Source organism: Medicago sativa, chromosome 8 (assembly GCF_051527215.1).
Source record: "Medicago sativa cultivar Bolivia chromosome 8, Bolivia_mono, whole genome shotgun sequence".
Lineage (NCBI taxonomy): Eukaryota > Viridiplantae > Streptophyta > Magnoliopsida > Fabales > Fabaceae > Medicago > Medicago sativa.
In genome coordinates this window covers 86,508,476-86,533,472 of record NC_140756.1, presented here as the reverse complement: position 1 = coordinate 86,533,472, position 24,997 = coordinate 86,508,476, and the positions used below count along the sequence as shown (strand labels likewise).

General features: G+C 31.0%; 1 protein-coding gene and 1 long non-coding RNA gene across 2 annotated transcripts; both read right to left on the bottom strand.

Annotated features, from left to right (window-relative positions):
* Positions 1-1,136: 1,136 nt before the first annotated feature.
* LOC146902716 (uncharacterized) lies at positions 1,137-3,533 on the bottom strand. Its single transcript, XM_085732673.1, has 3 exons — positions 2,788-3,533; positions 2,308-2,451; positions 1,137-2,046 (listed from the first exon to the last, which is right to left on the bottom strand). The coding sequence occupies exons 1-3, from the start codon at positions 3,330-3,332 to the stop codon at positions 1,467-1,469; spliced, it is 1,269 nt and encodes a 422-aa protein (XP_085588799.1). The 5' UTR covers positions 3,333-3,533; the 3' UTR covers positions 1,137-1,466.
* Positions 3,534-18,505: 14,972 nt separating this feature from the next.
* Positions 18,506-19,189, bottom strand: LOC146902715 (uncharacterized). The gene is made up of 2 exons (XR_015023412.1): positions 18,953-19,189; positions 18,506-18,874 (listed from the first exon to the last, which is right to left on the bottom strand). It is a non-coding gene; the product is annotated as an uncharacterized LOC146902715 (long non-coding RNA).
* Between the last annotated feature and the right edge of the window lie 5,808 nt (positions 19,190-24,997).

The window sequence follows — 24,997 nt, the reverse complement described above, 5'->3', positions numbered from 1 at the left end:
CAAATATAAAATAGAAAAAAAAAATAGAAGAATAAAGAGCTAAATAATGTGTATGTTTAAAATAATTAAATTATGTATATTTTGTGTGTGCTCTCAAATGATTTTTATTTGAGATTATGACTACTCAAGTATTTCTTAATAAGCATGAAATATATAAATAAGGGTAGTTAAATGAAACAAACTCGGACTCGAATCCAATTTCCATCACTTAAATACTAACTTTTTTTGACAAATCACTTAATACAGTAAATAAACTATTGACTAAGGGTCTTTCAAAAAAACAAACTATTGATTAAGGGGTATATATTCATATTTATATATTTACACTATGCAGGCAACAATCAAGGGCATTCATTTGGGCTGAAAATACCCAAGCTAGGAAAGCAATTATAGTAGTATATAGAGAATGGCTTCTGCTACTATTACTATTTCAATTTTATTATTTGTTGCTAATAACTACTATTACTATTTCTATGCAATAGGGCATGAAGAAATATATATGTCCTGGCAATCCATATAGCTTATCTCATCACAATTCACATCATCTACCTTTTGCCATCAACAAGAAACGAGCCATGCTCTTGCTATTTCCCTCTTAGGAAATACACATCATGATTGAATGGTAGAAGCCCATCTTTGTATATAGCTTATAGGGTAAGATGATGAGAAAAGGCCATCATATACAAAAAGCTAAACGGTACTACTAGCTATGCTCTTGTAATCATGTTGCTTGCTTTTTCATACTTAATGTATTGTGTCATGTCATGGGGCAATCATAACACAAAGTTAATTTTCATCTCTTCTAATTAATCAACTTACGCGATCTTGTCTCCCTTTCCCCATAAGGTCTCTATAGAGTTGGAAAAGAAGAGATTGATCACAACATGCAAGCTAAGCATTGTAACAATTCAGCCAAAACCCTAACCCTAAAAATATTGGTTACTTTTTCCACCATGAACAAGAACAATCCTACCCATCAAAACAATGCAAACCATTAATGGTGATGCCATGATAAAAAAGGAGAATAGAAAAACTAATTTAGAAACAAAAAAGAACTAAGTACCAAAATGAGAAAGAAATATCTAGTTACAATTGAGAATAAATAACCCATAGAAGGAAATTAACAAGAAAAGTTAAAAAAGCAAAATCACCAGAATCTAATAAGATAACAGTCATGATATATTAATCATATAAATAAAGGAAACTCTAATTAAAAAGTCTCAAGTCTCATATGAACACATGCCAGCCGAAGTGTGGTTTCACTTTCACTAGAAATAACCTTCAAAACACAAATTAAAGCACTTCAGCGGCACAGACTTGGAGTTTTCCATCATCATTTAAGTTAAAGAACCTTAAATTACTAGCTACTAATACCAGATACTAATTGATATACAAGTCAAACTAATCAAATTAATTAATACCATAAATAAGTATCATTAACCAAACATACATCTTCAGCTTCATATTCATTCTTTGGCTCCAGCTCCTCCCATCTCCATTGGAGCAATCATATCCTGAAGAAGTCCATTGTTCCTCACCATATCATTAGTATTTGTCATCATAGAAGAAGACACAGAAGAATTACCTCCACCATAATTGTCTTGATTTTGAACAAATCCACCAAAAGATGTTGAAGAGTTCATCAAATTATCAGCAGAGTTAACAACATTCAAAAGTGGAGAAATGTTGAAGGAGTTGTTATAATGGCTATTATATAACAAAGATGGCACTGCTTGACGCTGCTGATGAAGCACATTCTGATTCTGATCCTGAAATCTTTGATATTGTTGTGATTGAGACATCGCAAATTCGTTTCCAAGAATAGAACTACCAACAACACCGCTAGTTGTGTTGTGATGTTGGTGGACCTGTTCTTGGAAACCAGAAGTATCAGGCATGATCCCAAGGTTAGCAGCACGCAATAGAACCGGGGATAGGTGAGTGTGTTGACCTTCATAGCTGGTTAGCACGATCGAGGAGTCTGCAGCCGAACGCTCAATACGCTTCTTCACCTCACAGCTCGCGGCAGTGCAACGGTAATAGCTCCTGTTTTGCACATACAAGATAAAAAAAAAAAAAAGAAGAAGAAAAAAAAAGTGAGCTAAATTGGAGAGTATGTGTATATATATATATATATATATATATATATATATATATAATCTAAAGAAAGGGAATAAAAAAAAAAAAGTTCAATTTTAGAGGGAGGCTTCAATTTGAGTGCAAAAGAATCAAATGCATCTACTTTTGCACTCAGATCTAAAGGCTATGTAATAGTATCTTGATTTGATGGTACATGTATGTATATACCTGGGAAATGGGCTGTTTTTGACTGGTTTTTGGCCATATTTGCGCCACCTATAACCATCATCCAAGTGATCAACATCGCTCTTTGTCTTGAAAGTAACTCTTGCTGGTCTTAGCTTCTTGTTCTTCTTCTTCTTTGGCTTCAACCTATATCACCAAACAGATTAATCAGTTTCAGCTTTATTCAGTAAATCAAATCAATATTTTAATGTATTTTTCCATTACTTTTCTTATTGTCAAACTAACATACATTAAACAAAACGGCAAGAACACATGGAAATGACACTGACAACAGTGAATAACCCGGAAACCCCGCTCAAAGTAATTGAATACACAGACACACACAAAAAACATACATCATCTTCAACTTCCTCGTCTTCATTTGTAACTGCTGTTTCTTTTTTCTCTTTTTAGTCAATCTATAATTTTTAATTAATAAAATAAAAATAAATAAATAAATAAATGATATTTTAATCAACTCACTGTTTCTTCATCTGTTCTTGATCATTTTGATTCTCTACAAGTCTGATTCCATCATCTTCATCTTTCTCTTCTGCTTCATCTCCTTCAGGTTCTTCTTCATGTTCATGTTCATGTTCATTCTCTGCTACTGTTACTTTGTCTGCAACAACAGCTTCATTGGAAGATGAAGAAATTGAAGAAGAAACGGAGACAGGGGTGGCCGGATTATTCAAGACCTCAGACGCGGCCGGGGACTGTACCGGTAAAGGAGGCAGCTGGGTGGTGAAGGTGGTGGAAGGTGGTGCTGACATGTCAGTATCAATGGTGGGAAACCAATCGAATAAAGTAGAAGAAGAAGAAGTGAAATCATTTGTACTCAACAAATCGATGTAACCAGCAAAGGAAGAAGATTGTTGATCATCAGATTGTGATGGTGGGATCATGTCAAAGATGCTGCATGATGGTAAAGCAGGCGAGAAAGGGAAATTGATTACACAACTTCCCTTTCCCTTGTTCTTCTTGTTTGGAATCTCACCTGAAAATGCTGTTGTTGAAGAATTCGCCATGTTCTTTCTTGAACGCTTATCTCTCTTCTCTACTGTTTGTTTTCATGGACTGTGTGTTTGTGAGTGCTATATAACCTTTGCACATATTCCTCACCTTTCTCTCTCTTATTTTTCTATCTTATTTAATGAAATCTGTTTTAACTCCAAAAAAGTGAGCCTCTTTATTAACTCAATTTTGTTTCTAATAGTATATGAGTAGATGACAAAGGGATGAGAAGATGAGAAAGAGAAAAGGACGGTTTAGGGGTTTTAGTTTTTTTTTCTTTTTCCTTTTAGTTCGACTTAAAGACCGACCAATCCGGAGATTAATTTTATTGTCCACTAGCGGAACTTAATTGAAATTACATCAAAGTTTCTTACCGATTAATCCAACATAAAAATTATCGGCACAAAAATTATTTGAATATAAGACATAGGGAAGATCACACTTTTTTTTGGTTAAAGTAAGAGCACACTTCTAAATCTCAAACCTTACACGACTAGAATGAGATATAGCTTATTTTTAATGAATTAAATTTTTGTTTGCTCGAGTTATTTTTAAGTTTGACTTTTGTCGTTTAGGTTTTTTAGTTTCAGTTTCATTTGAGTTCCCAATATTTTTAGATGATTATATATTTTGGTTATTAATTAAGTGACTGATTCAAAAATAAGAAGAATGAATATTTGACAGACTCAAACAGAGATGACCAATAAAAAGTTTGTGACTTATAGAGTCAAAATTGAAAAGAAAAAAAACAGCTTAAGGAATTAATTAAAATGAATTCAAAAACCAAAAATGCATGTTTTATATTATAGTGGGATAATCGCGGTGAATTACTGTAGTTTTAAAAAAATTATATCATGTGCATGTTTAACATCTTGATGTGTTGGACAAAATCACACCTACAACATAATTTTGTTGAAACTATAAATTATAGTTTTTACTATGATTCACTGTGATTTTATTATCAAACTATCGAACTCATTTTATTATCAAACATGCGATAAGTCATCGTGATTTTGACAAATTCAAATGATCTCATGAACCTAAGATGAAAAAGGGTAATTTATCTTAATTTTTCATTTAATTATATTATTTTTGTTTTTGGTGTGTGAATGGAGTTTTGGATTTAATCGAGTTGGAGTTGTGTATTTGGAAAAACAGGTTGGCTAGGGAGGTTTCCCACCTTTGCATGGTGACCGGCAACAACCGGTTTTCAGACTAGATTGAGGACCATGCATGGGTCCCACTTCACGCGGTTATTTGACTGGTAACCGGATTTAGTGTGAACGAGGGAGTGTACACGTGGGATTGTAGTAAAAGGTTTTACGCTCTGATCAACCGCATGTGATGGTCCATTGCTTCTGTCTCTCCCTTTCTATATTGATTTCCTTTTTCCTTTTCGCGGTATTTTCTTCTTTTTTAATTTCTCTTCTTATCAAATTCACCCTTCATTTTCTTCGATTTATTGTTATCCAACGTTCCTTCTTGTCTCATTTTAATGCACTTGCGCAAAAGATGAGTATCTATTTCGTAATCCAGGGAAAAGAAGTCAAAAGTATAGATGCTCGTTAATACACACTTCATTTCAAATTACACGACGTTTTGAGTATTCACTGTAATTAATTTTGTTTAAAAAAAATATATTATGAATTGTTTTATAAATGATATAAGAAAGATAATGAAAAAGTTGAAAGAGAAGACAGAGTAATAATAGGAAAAGTAAAATTAATTTTTCATTGATATTTTACAACGGCTTATAATTTGAGACAATTTTTTTTTTAAAGCGACATAGAATTCATGATGGAGGAAGTAACAATTAATGTATCTATTTTGTGATTTTTATTTTGTATAAAAGTTTGGGTCTTTTTAACGAGTGTCTTCTTTTTTTTTGTGGTGGCCAAGGTTTGAACCCCAGACATATTACCATGCATTGTCCCTACCAACTGAGTTAAACTCACGAGGACAATGTTAACGAGTGTCTCTGAACCACTCTTTAAGCATTTTAAAATAATCAATTATTCTCTATAAATTTAAATATTTTGATTCTAATGAATTGAATACAAACATTTTCATAAATATTTACCGCTTCTTATCTTTAAAGAGTGTCCCGAAAACACTCGTTAACATTTTTCTAGAAATTTTAGGCTAAACTAACAAGTGTTCTAAGACTATTGTTCAAAGAACTTACAAAAAGAAACTTCATCTTAAAAATACAACTTTTTTTTTTTACAAAATCTTGAAAATACAACATAAACACATATAAAAGTCACATTACACAATTTTCTATGTAAAATTTATTACTATTAATTGTTTAAACAATGTTTTAAGTACATTTGTTAGCATTTTTAAAGTTTTATACCAGACAATCACTCGTGTATGTGATTTTAAAAGTGATTCAAAATAAAAGTCAAAAATTTTATATGATACTCCCTTCGGTCCTATTTATAAGAAAACATTGTCTTTTTAGATTCATTGCGTAATTAATGTATTTTGTATAGAATATAAACCAAATACATTAATTATGCAATGAATCAAAAAAGTCAAATATTTCTTATAAATAGGACCGGAGGGAGTATGTAATTATGATTGATTCACAATACAAAAATTATCTATAGGACTTTGCTAACCAGTGCCCTCTGGGCATTGGTTAAAAAATCTATAGAAAAAAAAATTGTCTTTAAAATATAAAATTTGACTTTTGGTTAAATAATAATTACACTACTTTTAATAAAAAGTACTTGTTTTGATTGTTTAATCAATGTCTTCAGGATATTGTTTAACATTCTCTTATTTTATTTGATACAAATGTATACATATTGAGGGGTAATCTCTGTCCTAGGGTGGGGGCAATCTTGTTGAGGGGGATTGAACCTCCTAAAACTTAAAGAAAATACAAATATATTCTTATGTATTTTGCATTTTGAAGTCTATGAATTGTTTTCACAATTTTTTTACAGCTCAATTTAGTCCTGATAAAATTAAAAATCAAGTGACATTTTCATATTATAGACAAAAAAAAATTATTTTAGGAAAATGCTAATGAATGCTCTGGGACTAAGAGCCTCTTTAAAATCTTAAATTATAAGTTTTGTGAAAACATGTGAATTAAGTGCATTGGAAATCAAAGTTTTGATTTTTTTTTAAGGAACAATATCCTAATTTAAAATCTTTTAAAAAATGCTCAGAAACACTCGTTAACAAGACCATTTTCTATTATAATGAATCATGGACTAATCAATCCCCATTATGAAAATATCAATGGCTAATTTCGATTTTATTTTTGTTAGAAACTGAATTAGATAATTAAAAAATTACAAAGGATCAAAATGAATCTTCTTAATCCCTATTAAGAAGGTTCGGCACGTGCCTTCCATGTCTGGCTTTCTGTTCCTCCAAACCCCATGCATGTCAATCGTTGCATTTGCTGACATCATTTCCATGTCATCTCATCCTCACAATAAAAAACCCATCCCAAAATATATTTCACTTACACTAGTTCACTGTGCATATACTAGTACTGGTATTCTCTCTTTGTTCCCTCTTTAATGTAGGTAGTATCATGTTACATGATTTCGATAGTACGGATCAAGAAAGAATAATAAATGAAAGAAAGATCATAGTAATAGTATTACTACATTTTTGTAACAATAGTCTGATTATCACAAATGTAAAAGTAAAGACTTAACTTCGTTGCTTTAAACATATTAAAGGGTTGATCGATTATGCACCAGTCGGAAAAGTTGCACTCATGGCCCTCCTTCAAAGTCACAAATACTCCATGTTTAGTTCAAAGTATATCCTTTGAAGACAATAATGTTTCTCTTTAGACTTCAGCCAAACAAATCAATTAACCAAATCTAATGCTACCCTTTATTTATAAGAACTTGTTACTTGTTGATCCACTCGTGTGAATTCAAGTAGGCATGGCAACAAAACCCATATTCGTGGTTACCTGCCCGAACGAAACCTAATTTGACGGGTTTTCCCCGTTTTGACTGGGTTTATGTATGGGTTTGAGTTTTCTCCGATATAAAGACACAGGTTTGGGACGGTTAACCGGTATAGTACCCACCCCGAACCCATACTCAAACTCGTTCCAAATGCAGAAAATTACTTTATGTTGATATGTCATGTTATTTTGTTTGATAATTGTCGTATTATAAAAACTACCATTGATATTTAAAGTAGCAACTAAATCAATCGGTCAAACAAATGTTAAAGTGAGCATATTGATGAATAATGCATTACATTTCTCTAGGGGTTGCAAAAAAACTTCTATTTTTTATTTAAAAAAAATTATTCAATGCGAGGACGGGATACCCGAACCCGTCGGGGACGGGGATGTGGTTCAATTTCTCATCCTCGTTGGGTATGGGTAGGGTAACGGATAAGTATATAAGAATCTGGTATGGGAAAAAAGAATGTAAAACATGTCCCCACCCTACCCCATTGTCATGCCTAAATTCGACTAGTCATCTCAATTCGACTAGTCACAACATTTATAAACTTGTTTTTATATCATCTGTGTTTGACTTTTGACTTTCTTATAAACTCATACTACCTAAAAAAAACCTACACTAACAATATTTTTATTTATAAACTCATAACTAGTATTTATTTATTTTTTTTGTCATGTTCTTAGACACACTAAGTAAAGAAAAACCATAAGTGTAGAAAGAGTACAAGAAATGATTAACATAGTGACTAACATTTAGAGGAGGAAACAACAATGTAAAACAGTAGAGGGAAAAAGAAGAAACAACCAAAAATAAGAACGAGAAAGAAAACACTATCAACATGACAAGACCATCAAAGAACATGTTCTACTGCCCACTTGTAATAACTACATAGATCATCATACTTCTTACCAAAATACCACTTTTAGAAAGAAATTTATTCATATCTATGCTTAACATTCACCGTCTTCCCTTTAAGATAAATTCATTATGGAACTTCCAAATAAACCACACAACATATTGTCAAACCAAAATCAAACCTAGTATAAATCCTAGTCATCTCCTATAAAGCAAAACCATAGTTATTAATGGTCGGCATATTAAAAGTTTATAATCTCTCAAAAAATATGGTAAATATTAACCGATAATGATGTTATGAAAAATAAATAAATTATAATGATGGAGTTCTATAGTGTTCAAATAGTTTTTGGATTTGGTACTCACATGGATGAAACTAGGTTTTTTTTTGGTAGAACATGGATGATACTAAGTATTAGGAGACTCTTTGATTTTTTTTTTCATATGCATAATAATGTCAGTATAATCCCTTAAAATAAATAAATAATTTCTTCAAATAAATAAATAAATAAATAATGTTAATAGTATTTTATCTTTTACGTAGAATTTGAACTTTCCCTTTAACTCCATTAAATCTTTAACTTAAATCAATTGAGCTATTCAATCTTAATTTAATTATAATTTTTTTTAATTTGTCCTCTCTATGTTTCTTAGAGTATTTTTTGGCGTTCAACTGCTTAATTAGATTAATCCTTTTGAAGATTAATAAATTTAATTTTCTCAAGTGGTGAATTTCTTTTCAAACGAGCCAAATTAAGATAAGAGGCGGTTTCTAGTACAACCACATCAATTTTGTTCTTTGTCCCCCTTATAAGTCTCTAACTCGTTGACCCATCCAATTTATAAACCAATTTGGGTACATAAAACAAAAATGTTGCAATGCGACTCATTCAAAGGGGATCCAAATTCATTTACAACTTCCAACAACTGCCATCTTATAATTGAAACCACCATCTTTATTCTACAACCGACCATTATATTTTAACTGAATGTATAGAATTTATTAAGATGGCTAAATTGTGTTGTTATTATTATAACCATCAGAGAATATTTGATGCTTTAGTTAGGTTCAATAATTATCCTCTCCTTATGGTTCGTGATACTTGCCTAGATTCATGCTATTTTAGAAGCATTATCACCTTAGCAACTCATTGAACATATATTCCCACATTTGAATATTTGTTGAGTTAGCAAATGTGAAACCAAATTCATTAACGTGCCGATCTTTGGTAGAATTTTATAAGGTTCATTTTTAAAAGATCTTAACAAAACCCAATTGTAATTTTATTAATATTTTCTTTTGAAGGGTCATTTTATTTTTAATAATATATAAAGCTATGTTTCTAGACGAGTGTCGCTATCTTTGATTTCCATATTAGACTAATGTTTATCTTCATCCGCCGTAATCACCGTTAAGATAATCCACCATAATTTGTCATTTTGGGAGTTCAAGAATCTGTACATATCATTTATATTTTAAATGAGCAATGCTATATATCAAGAAAGATTTTATCAAGAAAGATTCAAGAATGACATGGCAGAATAATCACCCTTAGATTTTATCAAGAAATTGTCCTAAAATTAATTTTAGCAAATAAAATCTCAGCCTGGCCGGAAATCATGGGGTGGTGGGATTGAAATCTAAGGGTGATTATTCTGCCATGTCATTCTTGACTCTTTCTTGATAAAATCATTCTTGATATCTAGCATTTTCCATTTTAAATATTAATTTTAATATTTGATAAATATTTAATCTCTTTAACTCAACGCCTAACAAAAAGTTTCCTAAATGGATCACTTAATAATTTGGAATTATTACACTTCAAAGACAATTTTTTTTTTGACAAAAATTCAAAGACAATTTATTTATTGAATCATAATTATCTAATTTTAAAATATGAAATTACTAAAATATTACATTACGAAAATATGAAATTACTAAAATATTACATTACGAAAAAAATTGAATTAGTTATGTGAGGGGGAGGTGTTATGTTATGAAAGTGGTAGATGTAAATTTGAGAAATGATAAGATAGTAAAACCGATCAACTTGTCTTGATTCATTTCACTTTGTCATTAACTCGTCTTAAAAAATTGAGTTAGGGTAGGTCAATTAGAGGTGTATGACTTAAAATCTTACCCGTCTATTTTTATGGTGGGTGACAAATAAACCCGTCAATTTTTTTGGTCAACTTTGAAAATTGAAAAATAGGGGTCAGTTTGCAAATTTCATAAATTTTGAGAGGCAAGTTTGTAATTTTTGAAAATTTGAGGGGTCAGTTCGTACTTTTAGAAAAATTGATCATTTATTTAGTAGTTGATGTCATTTTAGAGGAGTTGTTCATGGTGCTTTTACAAAAATACCTTTAATAACCAATGTTTCGTTTTACCAAAACACCCTTACCCCCCCCCCCCCCCCCCCCCCCCCCGATCTACATGAACTTCCATCTCCAACTCACCTTCTTCAACCTTGTATCAAACCCTATACATATGTTTGAATAAACAACTTATTTGTAGCTTAAGCATAAGCACTTATCATTAAAAACTCTTATATATAGGTTTACATAAGTTATTTCTATATGAAAAGATAAAATAAGTTAAATTGTTTTTGGATATGATATAAGTTTTTTTTTATGCTATAAGCTATATTAAATAACTTATGAAAATAAGCTAAAGAAAAAAATGAAAATTGTCATAAATTGTTTAATACTATTAATCGTCATAATCTTAAGCGTAATTAGAATATTTAACTTTGTTGCAATCAAGTCAACCAATTTGTCTATGATTCAAGAATCCACTGGCAATGTGGTGGTGGAAGTCATGAAGGTTTGAGTTGAGAGAGTTGAGAGAGAAAGAAGAGTGACGAATAAAATAAGAAATCAGGGAGAAATTGTGACTGGCTCCTTTATAAACAACTTCATAAGGGTTTGACCTCGAGCTCCATTTTTTGTTACCTTGGGTTATATCCCTCACGAGGGGCTTAAAGTTTCTGTGATAATATTTTCAGAGGACATACCCCTCGAAATTGCTCAAATATAACCTTTTATTGACACACGTAGTTTCCCAAGACATTATGAGGATATACCCCTCAATAATGTTGTTTTCCCAAGAGATTATGCCTCTGGGTAAAATTGGCCGATAATGTTTTTTTCCCCTTATTGTAGTGATCAATGAAGGAACAGTTCTTTTTAGGACTCTTCAATGTCTCTAAGATCCCCTAAAAATTTGGGACTCTTTAACACATGTTCAGGTCATATCTCATCCAATGTGAGACTTTTTAACATTCCTCTCACGCCCAATACTATTGGGTTTGATGCATGGATATAAATGACGGATGCCCCGATAACAAAAACCTAATAGTAGATGGCCTAAATGATCTTGAAGGAGACTCTAATACCATGTTAAAATTTGAGTTCAACTCATCCTTACAAAATTGGTTTGTGAGTAGGGGTGAAATAAGTTAGACCGAGCTAGGCTTTGCAAGGCTTAAACATATAAAAAAATTTAGGCCCAAGCCTGACATGCGATCTATCATAGACTTATTTTTTAGGCACGTGTGTTGCCTTTTGAAAGCATGATATGACTTGTTGGCCTGTTATGAAGTATATTTCATATGAACATCTTTAAATAAGTACTGTGATTTAAGTTTATAGTATCTTTAAATAAGTATATTTCATATGAAGTATATATATATATCAATGAATTTTTAGATAATTTGACTATATATTATATTATATCGTATTTTTAATTTTAGTTTATAGTAATATATTTAAATATGCGAAAATTAATGCATATTAGTAAGCTTAAATTACTGAAAATGTTAACAATTTTATATTCTAATTTAAAGTATAAAATATAATATAATAGTATTAGTGATAAATAATATTATTTATCTCTGTGAGCATAACTTAGTTAGCAGGGGCAAAATTCGAACCCTGAAAACCCCACTTATTCAGCTTAAAAAGTGAATTATAGCCATTAGGCTACTTGACAAAAAAAAAATTATTCATCCCCTAAAAAAATATTCATATTTACTTAAGTAGGTATGTCTGATAGTTCTAAAAGTCTTTTTGTGGTTCATGGCTTGACCATTTTTAACTAAATAGGATTCAAATCCCAAGTCTTCTCTAATTAAGAATTTTTTTTTGCTCTGGCATGTCGTGGGATAGGCCATAGGCCTTTGTAGACAGGGGCGGATCTATTCAGTAGTGAGGGTGTGCACCTGCACACCCTGGATTTTCAATATATGCACATGATATTCTGTTTTATTCTACATTGCACACCCTGGTTTTTTCTGTTTGCACCATCCACCCAAAGGCAAGATATACATCTCTCACCTCATATTATATGTTAGGCGGCTCAGGTTTTTCAATGCTATAGAGACCGACCTGCTGTGTATAGACTGACTATCTCTTTTAATGCTTTTCTGTTGCTTCCTTCTTTTATTACATTTTTGCTTCCTTTTAATCTTTCTCCAAAGGCAAAAGTGTGGACCTAGTGTTTTTGTGTATATATTACATGATAAATCATAATTATTATGAAAATTAATTCTATATTTTCTTTTTTCTATTATATTTTTCTGGATATCATTACTATGGTTAATTTCTTGATACAAATAACATCCCATCTTCTAATTTCTTTCTACCAACATTCCATCTTCTGATTATTAAGTGCTAATAAATACTAAATTTATAATTTGTCAAAATAAAATAATAAGCAGTTGGAGGGTTGGATAATTCAATTAGTTTAAGTTAGCAGATAAAGAGTTAGAGGCCTCGAGTTTAAAAACGGACAAAAGAGTAAGAACTAATCTGACAACTAATTACTAATATTTGTCATTAAAAAGTGATTTTAAATAACACTGACACCTTGGTTGTAGGAATTTGTAAGGACTAATTTGACGGTTAATGATATAACTCAAGGACTTTGTATGTGCACTAATTTTTTTTTTTGTTTTTGAAGAAGTAAGTGCAATAATTCTAAGACTAGATTTTGACAGTAAATAACATAGAAGTTAGCAGAAGGACCAAGTTGTTCAATATAATCCAAAATTTAGTTTTTTTGCCTATTCAAAAATTTCATGGGTGTTGGACTCCTACTACAGTAGAAACTCTTTAATTTAATATTCGGTAAATTAATAAACTCTCTAAAATAATAAATTTGTCCGGTCCCAACTTGGGCCAATGTAAAAAATTGAAAAACTCGATAAAATAATAAGATAATAATTTTTCGGGAGATCCCTTTATAATTTTCGGTCCCAAGAAAATCATAAATTAATAATTCATAGAAACTGAAAAAAAAATGTATTAAGAATACATTGAACACATTTGTTCCTCTTGATTACATTTACTGTACTTCAAAAGTCATTATTGATTTCCAATGCATATGAACACAGTAGTTACTAATTTACGTTGAGTCCCAAGGTTCGCTGCAACGTAATTCTAAGAGGCATAGACTAATTTGCCTTTTTGTTTGGTATGTACAGTATAATTACTTAAAAACTCTTTAAATTAATAATTATTAATTTATCGATAAATTAATAACTCTCTAAATTAATAAATTTCTCCGGTCCTGACATTATTAATTTATAGAGTTTTAACTGTATCTCATAAGATGAATCAACGATTTTTTTAAAAATTTGCACCCCTGACTCAAGGTCCTGGATACGCCACTGTTTGTAGACCTGTTTGATATATTTTTATCTCTTCTTTTTTTGAAAAAAATATATTTATCTCATTTCGTAAGGTGAGAATCGTCTCCACTTATAAAATATTTGTTCATGTCATATCTCATCTGATATAGAACTTTATTAATGATGTTCAATCAAATTCTCCTGTTGAGATTAGTCATTACCGGTAAAATTAATGAATATTTCACTCCAATAATATATTTAAAAAAATTTGAAAGGTGACAAGGAATACAGGAGTATTTTTTTTTTTTTTTTTTTATAGTCAAAGGTGAAACGGAGTTGAAAACGCGTAGAAGAGTACTAAGAGACAAAGAATGGTCTTTAATTGGGAGGCAATCAATAATAAGGACGTATCGAACAACATAGGGTTGCGTGCACGACTTTGCACTTTTTGTAGCCATGCCATTTTCTATTGATGAATCGGTGCAACACCAACACATTCCACGTAAAATTCCACCAACAGTCTAATCTGTGAAATTATTCAGGTGAATTTTTCTTCTAGTACTACTCCCTCCGTCCCATATTACTTGACCTATTTAGAATATTTGCACTATTCATGTACCATGCTTTGACTCTATTTTTCAACTAATATATAAAAACAAAATATAGCATATAAGATGTTGTTAGATTCGTCTCGATTAATATTTTCAAAATATCAAATTTTCGGAATTTTTTCTACTAGATTATTAAAGAAATTTAAGTTTAAAATTGTGCATTGGTATACGTGACAGAGTCAACCAGGTCAAGTAATATGGGACGGAGGGAGTAGTATTTTATGAAGTTTGAATACTTCAAACATACTCCCTCCGTCCCTTAATGTAACCCCCCTTTGCTTTTTTCACATTTCTTAAGAAAAGTTGTCAGTGTAATTAATGTGTCTATTTTGTGTATTAATATTACCAAACTGTCCTTTGTTTGTATGTGTAATAAATTTGACTATTTATATTTCAAGACAAATTAGTAGTATTAATTAGGGGTATGTTTAGGAAAAAAGTAATAAATGCTTCTAGTAATTTGAAAAGGGGGTTACATTTAGGGACAAAAATAAAATCAAATGGGTGGTTACATTAAGGGACGGAGGGAGTATACTAATATGGGATAGGGATCTCTATCAACGTATCGGATATTTTTATGATTTTAAATCACATTAACATTTTTTAGAATGACAGATGCAAAATATTGTACCTCAAAAATAAAATTGCAAAATATTTATTTATTTATAACTTGCTGAACTTAGGTGATGAATCGCATGATGATCTTGTGTATGAATTAATGTGTCTCTAAGAGCTAGCCAAATTGATGATGTGAATGCGATATTGTTAGGTTGAATATCTTCTACAATTATCCCGAAGTTTATCCTTTTGTATGTGGATTTTTAAGCGGTTAATCAATGTTAAAGATTAAATAGCAAGTGAACTGAAATATTTGAGAAAAACATAGATTAATTACATCCAACATTTTTATGAGTTAGAAAACACAGATTTTTAATTGATATCAGGTTTATTCTGTCCAAAAAAAAATTATATTAGGTTTATGGATTCTTCAAAACATTACGAAGAACAAATACTGGTATATGGAGGGTTATACTTTATACTCCACTGTCGTTGTGTATAATATCTTTATCGACATTTAAAGAAGTTACCGGATAATATATATCATTGTTGATTATACAACTTCAGAAATATTCCAGCGTTTTCTTTTTTACATTAAAAAGTATAATGTTCCTAAAATAAAAAGTATATTGTGTCACTTCGTGCCTCAATTATTTGTAAGGTATACGAGGGTATACATTTATTTATACCATTAATAAAGTGGACGTTGTTTTTTGCAACATTTTTTTTATTAATTATAATTCCTGACGTACCATATCTAATTAAGGTGGATGCATGTGAACAGGAATATACCATTATACTGGTATAGTATATGTATGGAGACGTTTTTTATTTTACAGGACAAACAAGGGGAGATTTTTTTAGCTAGCTAGCTTAGTACATATTCGATTTTAACATATTAGTTTGTTCCCTCAAAAAAAAAAAAAAACATATTAGTTTGTGTTGTAGAATATGCCATGCATGCTCAATTAGAATGGTGCACTTCAATAATTTTCAGAAAATAAGATGACATATTAGGAAGTTTGTGCTCAGGTTGATCTCTTTTTAGACATGATCTTTTTTTTTTTTTTTGAGGAATTTTAGACATGATCATAGTGTTTGATTATTTGAATAAGATATCCTATTGAAGGATTTTATCTATAAAATTAGATTTGTACTAGTAATAGTAATTAAGTAGCATACATTTTTTTTTTTATAGCAAAGAAGTACGTACATATGCTAAAGTCTATGGGCATATGGTTGGTGTGTATAAGGGTCGTAAATTTTGGATATAGAATTTGATTTCTACTAAAAAAATATTGATCAAATGTATCGTTTGCTTAAATTGAAGTCATCGTCATCAACTTCTTTGTTTTGGAGAGCAAATTCATGATGATTAAGGGAAGTCTATTAACGTGCATTGTGTGACTATTGTGAAGGGTGTCAAATTACATGGCGGTAGAGTAGGATTGGACCTCAATCAATATTAATAAATTGGCCAAGGTCAACCACACCTATACTTTGAATGTTTAGTTGACGATTGTGTTTTGAGATGCATGAACCCTACCAAGAAAAATCTCAGCAAAAATTTTTGGTTTATGTGGTGACAATTATTTGGTCCACTAAGGCCTTTTCAACTCTGTTGCCGTATAATAATAATGATAATAATAAGGACAAAATATTGATAGAGAAATTAAGATCCATGAGATAAAAAAAAGTAAGCTTCTAAGAATCTTGGGACTACGATAGACTAATGGAATGGTAGGGTTGGATAATATCCATGTAAGAAACTGAGACTGGGTCTCACTTTTTAACCACCAACTTTCAACCTATATATAGTCAAATCTTGAATCAACTCCAACAAACTACGCCATCTTAAAAGCATTTATTTATTTTTGTTAAACCAATGTGTTCTCACTAACTAAAATTTATTTGAAGACTATATCTTTCACAGATATTTTTTACACACCTTTCAGATATCAAATGTTAAAATATTTATTACCCAAAAAACTGTTGAAATCCTAAAATGAATATGAGTACTATATATCACAAACTCAGAAGTAAAGTAACTTTTGTACCAAGTTATCACGAAAAGTAACCTTTATAATTCCCTCCATAACTCCGTTTTGAGTTCAAGCTAATTTAAATTCTCAACTTTAACGCTATTACTTAATGAAAAATAGCAAGGACAACAATTCTTGTGAAAGAGAAGCAGCCTATTTGAGAGGTCGATTACACATTTGACTTGTGACACTTACCATCAATTATGGGTCCCCATTTGAAGAGTCTAAACCCATAAAATTTATTAGCCTGCTAACCAAATAGTCAAGCACACATCATGCTAGAACACAACAACGAATCCTGTCTTGGCACATGAATAACAGTGCCACTTTACCTAACTCAAGAAATTTTCAAACTATAAGAGCTTTAAGACTAAGATCATGCATTTTTTTCATTATTTTGTTGCATCCTTTACTACAAACAAATACTACTTTATTATTTGGAATGGAACATTTGACTAAATAGTATGTCCCCTCATTTTGCATAGTTTTACCTAAACACTCCTCACGAATTTAGATTCTGTAGGGCCCTTTTGATTACTCATATAGGCTCTAGCCCAGATTTTGAATTTAAATAACAGTTTGCTAAAACAACAATTAACCTTAACACCAAAATTATAAAATTGAGCAACTAAACTAAATTATAAAACATGTCCATGGACCTGCTGCATATGGTATTTTTACAAAGGTTTTAGAGATCAAATAAGTGAATCAACATGTGTCAAAATTGGTTCTTATTCAGATTCTTGACTGGTTTAGCTGTAGTGAAACCATAATTACGAACACAAGAAGAAAAAATAATTCATCTACACTAGAATGTGAATAGAAACTAGTAACCATACCCTCAACTGAAAATGTATAGAAGCCCAAACTACATATATAAGCTCTTTTAAGCAACTATTTTCAAATAGGATTGGGTCCTTTCCCTTCATTTCAATGGGATCCAGAGATATACTCCCTCCGTCCCAAATTGTATGACGTTTTGGGCATTTCACATATATTAAGATATGCAATTAATATTGTGTGGAAAAAAGATATTATGTGTTGTTTTACAAAATTGTCCTTAATAAATAATATGGGAAAGATAAATGAAAGAATTAAAAGAAGAGAGAGTAATAAATAGTTAAGGTTATAATATGAAAAATAACATTAAGGTTGCATTGGTATGACATATAATTTGGGACAATTTTTTTCCCATAAGCGACATACAATTTGGGACGAAGGGAGTATAATATTAGTAAATTGTTTATTGAAAAAATTGTAGGTTGTTTGTTGAATTATTAATAACTTTTACATGTGCATTAACTATTATCCGCATAACTTCTATGTAATTGCTATAGGGAGTTAGCATTATAGATAAAGATATAGGAAGAGAGGGGGCATTAAGTAATTTGGATAAATGATTGGTTGGGAGATTCAAATCTCGAAGTCTTGGAGTGAGACCAAGACTCACGAATTTCTTGAAAACCCATTGGAGTCAAGTCTCTATCATAATCAAAAATAGAAAAATTACAAAATTAAAGAGACAATCATACTTAATAATTACAACTTTATCATTTTCCATTGAAATAAGTTCTAAATTTAATCAAAATAATAATCCATCAAAATCAACATCTAAAAGTGCTCAAAATGACATTCATCCCATGAGAAAAAAGACAAAAGCAAGTTCTAAAAGTAAACATATATAATGACAAGCCATTAATCAAAGTCATGCAGCCTGCCACATCCATGTTTGCCTAATCTTCGTTCACTTCTAAGTTCCACCACAACAATGTTATCTAGTTCATCACTTGATTAATATTCTTGTTCTTCAACCTCCTCGTCTTCATTAGTAAGCACTGCTGGTTCACTTTTTTTTTAAGAAGTCCAAAATAGTCTAGGATATTTGTCTTCTAAGTATTTTCCTAAGACCAAAACAAATGAGCAACCAATTATATTTATATATGAATAAAATTAAATATTAGTAGCAATAACATTCTTACCTGCTAAGACATAGTTGCTGCCTTTGTCACTAAAACCTTGCGGATATTTTCTTCACCAATCTCTTGAACAAATGATTCCAAGAGGTCAAATATCATCAAGTCGGTCTTCATGTAGCTTGAACCATCAATATTCCTAACAAACATAGCCCCACTTGGAGAATTGACCAATATCCTCGACTTTTGGTCAGTCCATGCATCAGACATGATAGAGTATACGTATTGAGTTCACTCTATCTCTAGTCCCTTTAACATTTTTTTTTGTGAGTAAGGCACTCTAAGGTTATCGTAACTTGGAGGCTTCAAGTGTTGCTCAAAACTTCCAACAACTTCAACGAGAAACTTAAAATTTTAAGAATTCACAACATCAAAATTAACTCGCTTGCATTGTTCACACCAGAATCTTTGAGTGATGTTTGCATTCTAGCCATTGTCAGCGTCTTCTTATAAGATACATATGGATTTTCAAACATAAGTTCATCCACTGGGCATTTAACAGTACTCTTGTCCTTGGCAGCTCCAGCTGCAAGTCTTTTTCCTGCTTGAATATTTCCTCCATAGCACCATCGTCCTCTTCATTGTCATTAAGCTCAGACATAAAGGCATCATTAACGTATTGCTTTTTATCATATCTCTCTTTCAATTAGAGTTTTACATCAACCGGTATTTATCGTGCAAAAATGCACTTCTCCCTTTATCCCCAACTGATGCTTTTTCACTCTTGTTATTCCTCCAATTGTTATCTTGCTCTTATCTTATAAGAATTACACAGTCAACCAGTATCAATGGAGTCACCAGTAAGCTTAAAATAACCTTTGTTGTTGGCAATTGGTGTACCACTTGAAAAGCCTGATGATGATGCCATTGCAAACATAACATAGCATGAATAGGGCAAACAAAAAAAAACCTAAAAGGAGCAAGAATAAATTATCGAAAAGAGAACATAACACAAAATGTTGACAGGAAAAATGAAAACCAAAGCACAAAAAAAATGAAGCACCTTCATTTTTGTTCTTTGTTGTGCTATATTTTTTGTTTTTCCTCTCAATTTTTTGTTTTATTATCTTTTTTATAGTTTATTCTTGATATGTTTAGGTTTAGTTCAATTTGCCCTTACTCTGCAACAACCTCTGGCTCTGCAAATGACACACCAATTGTCAATACCAAAGGTTATTTTAAACCTAATGGTGACTCCATTGATACTGGCTGGCTGTGGAATTCTTATACAGATAAGAGCAAGATAACAATTGGAGGAATACCAAGAGTGAAAAAGCATCAGTAGGGGATAAGGGGAGAAACAAATTTTTGCACGATAAATACCAGTTGGTGTAAAAACCCTAATTGAAAGAGAGTTATGATAAAAAAAAAAAAAAATTAGTTAATGATGTGTTTATGTCCTGAAATTAATGTCAAATAAAAGGCTAATAAGAATATCCAATATTAGGGCTGGAAAAAGACCTACACCTGAAGCTGCAATGGTCAAGAGTAATGGTAAAGCCCGATGGATGGGCTTTTCGAAATCCAGAAAGTATCTTATAAGAAGATGCTAGCAATGGCTATAATGCAAACACCAGTCAAAGATTGTGGTGGGAATAATGCAAGGGAGCTAAGCTAATTGTTCAACACATTGCTCATTTCTTATGTAGGAATATCGTACCTTTTAACGTTGTGAATTCTAAAAGCTTTAACTTTCTCGTTGAGGTTGTTGGAAGATTTAGGCAACTCTTGAAACCTCCAAGTCACCATGAGGTTAGAGTTCCCTTGTTCAGAAAGGATCTGAATTAAGCTCACAAAGAACCATTGCCGTTATATAACATCCTTGTTTATAAACTTTGACTGTTTAGAACATTATTCACAACATCAGAATGGTCTCAATACCAGATCTAATAAAACATAAAATAAAACAAATTCCATTGACTGTTTAGAACTTGATTGATGAGATGTCTTAGTTCCATTGTATGAACTATGAATCGAATATTTATAGCAAAGATATTGTCTATTCACCAAATAATGTGGCCTACACTACTAAACCTTTGCTCGGTTGTCAATCTCATCCTTCGTGACATTATTTATTGACACCGTCCTTGTGTGCTGCTCCACTACAATTGTGTCTCTTCTTTCGTCCCTCAATGTGGTTGGTGGTGTTGCTGGGTTTTCTTGCATTATTTTCTAGTCTCATTATGTTTTGACTCAGTTTGAGGCTTCTGTGACGACCTACCTACTTAGTTAATGATCTTGAGAAATAATCAGTTCTCTTCACTCTATTGTTCAGCATCGCCTATTCTTCCATTGACTGAGAGACTTCTTCACCTAAAATTCTAATCATCTATATGTCATGATCGATTAACATGACAATTATTTTTAGGTGTAAACATATGATCTATTATATATCAAATGTTTCAATTTAGGTCGGTGTGATCTTTTTAATAGTTTAAAAACTTATTTTATGTTGAAGCTTTTAAAAATAAAATTTGACCTACTTCTAAAAAACCTTTTTTTTTTAGGATTTAAAAAACCTTATTGACTAATAAATAACCTGTATTTTATGTTAAAACTTTATTTTACTTTATCATTTATTTCCTAGGAAACAATATTTTTTAAAGAAAATTATTATTATTATTATTATTATTATTATTATTATTATTATTATTATTATTATTATTATTATTATTATTATTATTATTATTATTATTAACGTAATCAACCCTGCTTAGTAGTTTTCCCTCAAAAAAAAAAAAAACCCTGCTTAGTAGTTGTTGTATTATTATTACGAGCATGCATGCATGTCAATCCGCTTTTTCATTCTTCGTGTATATTTATGTTTTGTATAATGTTTGAGTTAATTTACATTGAACTCATAAATAAATAGATAAATAAAATGTAGAATATTATTTTCTTTCAAAAAAAATGTAGAATACTATTTGTTACAAATATTGGTGATCTGGCATCACTCTATTTTCTTGAATTTTTTCATAACAGAGGACCAAAGCCCAAAATAAAATAAAAAAACAAAAAAAAAAAACTACAAAACTCATACTAAACTTGTAGGCATGCAAGCCCCTCATATATCATCTAAGAGGAGATTATCAAACTTCCTAGATGGAACCTCAAAAATTCTTACATCATACGAGTTTTGATTGAGACTAAAATTAACTAGCCAATCAACATATCTGATTTTTTTATGTCAGGTAGACTTAAAAATAACATGTTATTGTAATTTTGAGAGGTCATGCATATGACGAATCAAAATAAGGGTATTTCTGTTAAGCTTACAACTCCATATTATAATATCAATCAAAAAGTTAATTTAAAGAGACATCTATAAGTCGTACAAACAAAATATTAATTAAGTTAAATACTTGTTCTCAAAAAGTTAAATACTATTGTTCACAAAAAAGTATTATAAAAGTGAGAGAAAATTTTGAATTGCAATGTTAGATTAGTTTTCTCCATCGTTCAGGTTTGAACCTAGGATTCCTAATCAGTGGTGGTTCTGAACATGAGCAGTCGCCTATGATACCATTCTTTTAGGGGTACCAAAATTATTATTTTTACTTAGTAATTAGTACTATATTTCTTTTTCATTTAAAAAATAGATATATTTCTTTTTAACTCGCTTTGGTTAGTTATATATTTTTTTTAAAAGTTTTGATTAATTATATTGAATACCTATTTTTAGGGAACCTAGAAAATTAATAAACCTTATGCAAGAAATAGGTGTCTCTTTTTCCTTTGTTCAGCAAATAACTTAAAAAGTAGTTGAGTCAATAGATTTGCGTTTTTCAGGATGTACTGTTTGAAACTACTTCAAAAGTTTTGTCTTGCTTCAACCACTACTCCCACCAACGAGTTTGGCGATCTTGTATCCCGATGTAGAAATCTTACTTACTAGATCCGACTTTGTAGTGTCGTATATTAAGAGGCAAACAAATTGAGTTGCTCATAGTATTGCTAGAGCATCGCTATCTCACCCTAGCCCCCATATTTTTCATCATGTAACATATACTCCCTCCGTCCCACAATACATGACACAGTTGACCATATTACGCATACCAATGCATAATTTTGAGCTTAAATATCTTAAATAATATATTATAAAAAATTATGAAAATTTGATATTTTGAAAATACTCATCGAGACGAATCTAACGACATCTTATACGATATTATTTATCTTTGTATATTATTAGAAAAATATGGTCAAAGTAAGTTAGGACAAAATTGCACATTTTCAAATGTGTCATTTTATTACCGCTTTTTATTACCGCTTTTCAAATGTATTATTTATCTTTGTATATTATTTCTCTTTGCATTTAAATACCGCTTTTTAATAAATGCTATCAAAAACACCATTGACAGGCTTGTTATAGCGCTTTTGGTCGAACGCTAATACAGGTGGCTCATAAAAAGGCTTTGTTAGCGCTTTTGAGAAAGTGCTATAAGTTGTCTACCCTTAGATAGCGTTTTTGGAATAACGCTATTATTTAGCTACATGTTTGTTAGCGCTTTTACAGAAGTGCTATTATCAAATAAAAAGTAAGTAACACAGAGAATATATATATTTTTGCGAACTCTCCTTCAACACTTACAAACACAACACTCACTACTCAGTAACACATCCAGATCTCACTCTCCTTCAACATTATCTAATTCACTCCGGCGGACACCACTGTTACTCTCCGTCGAACAACTTCCATAACTCACTCTATGGAACACCCAACTCACCACCGTGCCATCGTTTCTTCTCAAAAACCTTCGTCGTACTCTCCTCCTTCCGACGCTGTTTTCAGCCGCCTCAAACTCCGATGAAAAAACAAAGACTGCTTTCAAACTCCTTATCACCTAAGCTTTCTACTGAATGATTTATGTGGTTCTCCTCTCCACTCTCCAGGTTTTCTTTTCTTTGTTCTATTTTGTTCAATTGTTTGTCTAATTTGAATCTACTGATACTGATGCTTTTTAATGGGTTGAAAAAATGTTTAATATCCCAAATTTTGATTTCTCAAACCCTAATTTTGAATGTTTGAGTTATTGAAAGGTTTGTGTTCATAATTGATCTATTCACGATGGTAAAGGATTAAAATATAAAGTAACTAAATTGGGTTTATTTCATTTTTTGTATACATGTGAAGATGAGATGACATTTTTCTCATTGACGTCACCTATAATTTTGATAGCCTATAATTTTGATATGACGACATTCATGCAGTATCTTTGCACCATGTTGATTTGTGACAACTATATTTAATTTTAGGATTTAGATCTATAAGATTAAATTTTTTTGGGTTTTTTAACAACTATTTTTTTAATCCAGCTTCAGACACATGTATGAGAAGCTTATTTGATGAGTGTTGTGATTTGGGTTTTGTTGATTGGTGGTTTTGGAGTTGGAATCCTTTCAATGCCTTGTGAAGCGTTTAATGTACACCAAACTTGAACGAGTCTTCTAAGAGCATGGTTTAGTGTTAGATCAGTGTAATCTTATAGTTGTTGTTTTGTAACAGGACATGTCATGTTTTTCTTTGAAAACAGTCTTTGACCTAATTTTATTTTGGACACAATATTGATCAAAAGAAAGGAAATAAATAGTAGTACCAAATTAAGTTGTGGACTGGCTATTGCATATTGCTTCTTTATGTCTCAATTGTTTATGAAGAACAATTTTTTTTTCTTCAGGTTTATGCATTATTGGTGTTATCACATCCAGAAGAAAGACATCTATTGTAGAGAAATGTGAATTTTAGAACAGAACTTATTATAGGTAATTGTGTTTCATATCTTTGCTTCAAACACTTGGAACATTTAGATGCTAGTCTAGTCATTTGTGAACTTAGCTAAGTATCATCATATTGTTAGAAGAACTGCAAAGTTGTAATTCTTAAATTTTCAAACTCTTATATCTGATAAGTTATCTTCTATACACTTCAGATGCAAAACTACATAAGGAAAAATGAATTGAAAAAGCACGAGAAAAGGATTTGAGAGAAGACTTGCTACTATACAAGTAAGACTCAACAACTTACATAATTGTTTTCTTTTATTTCTTTCT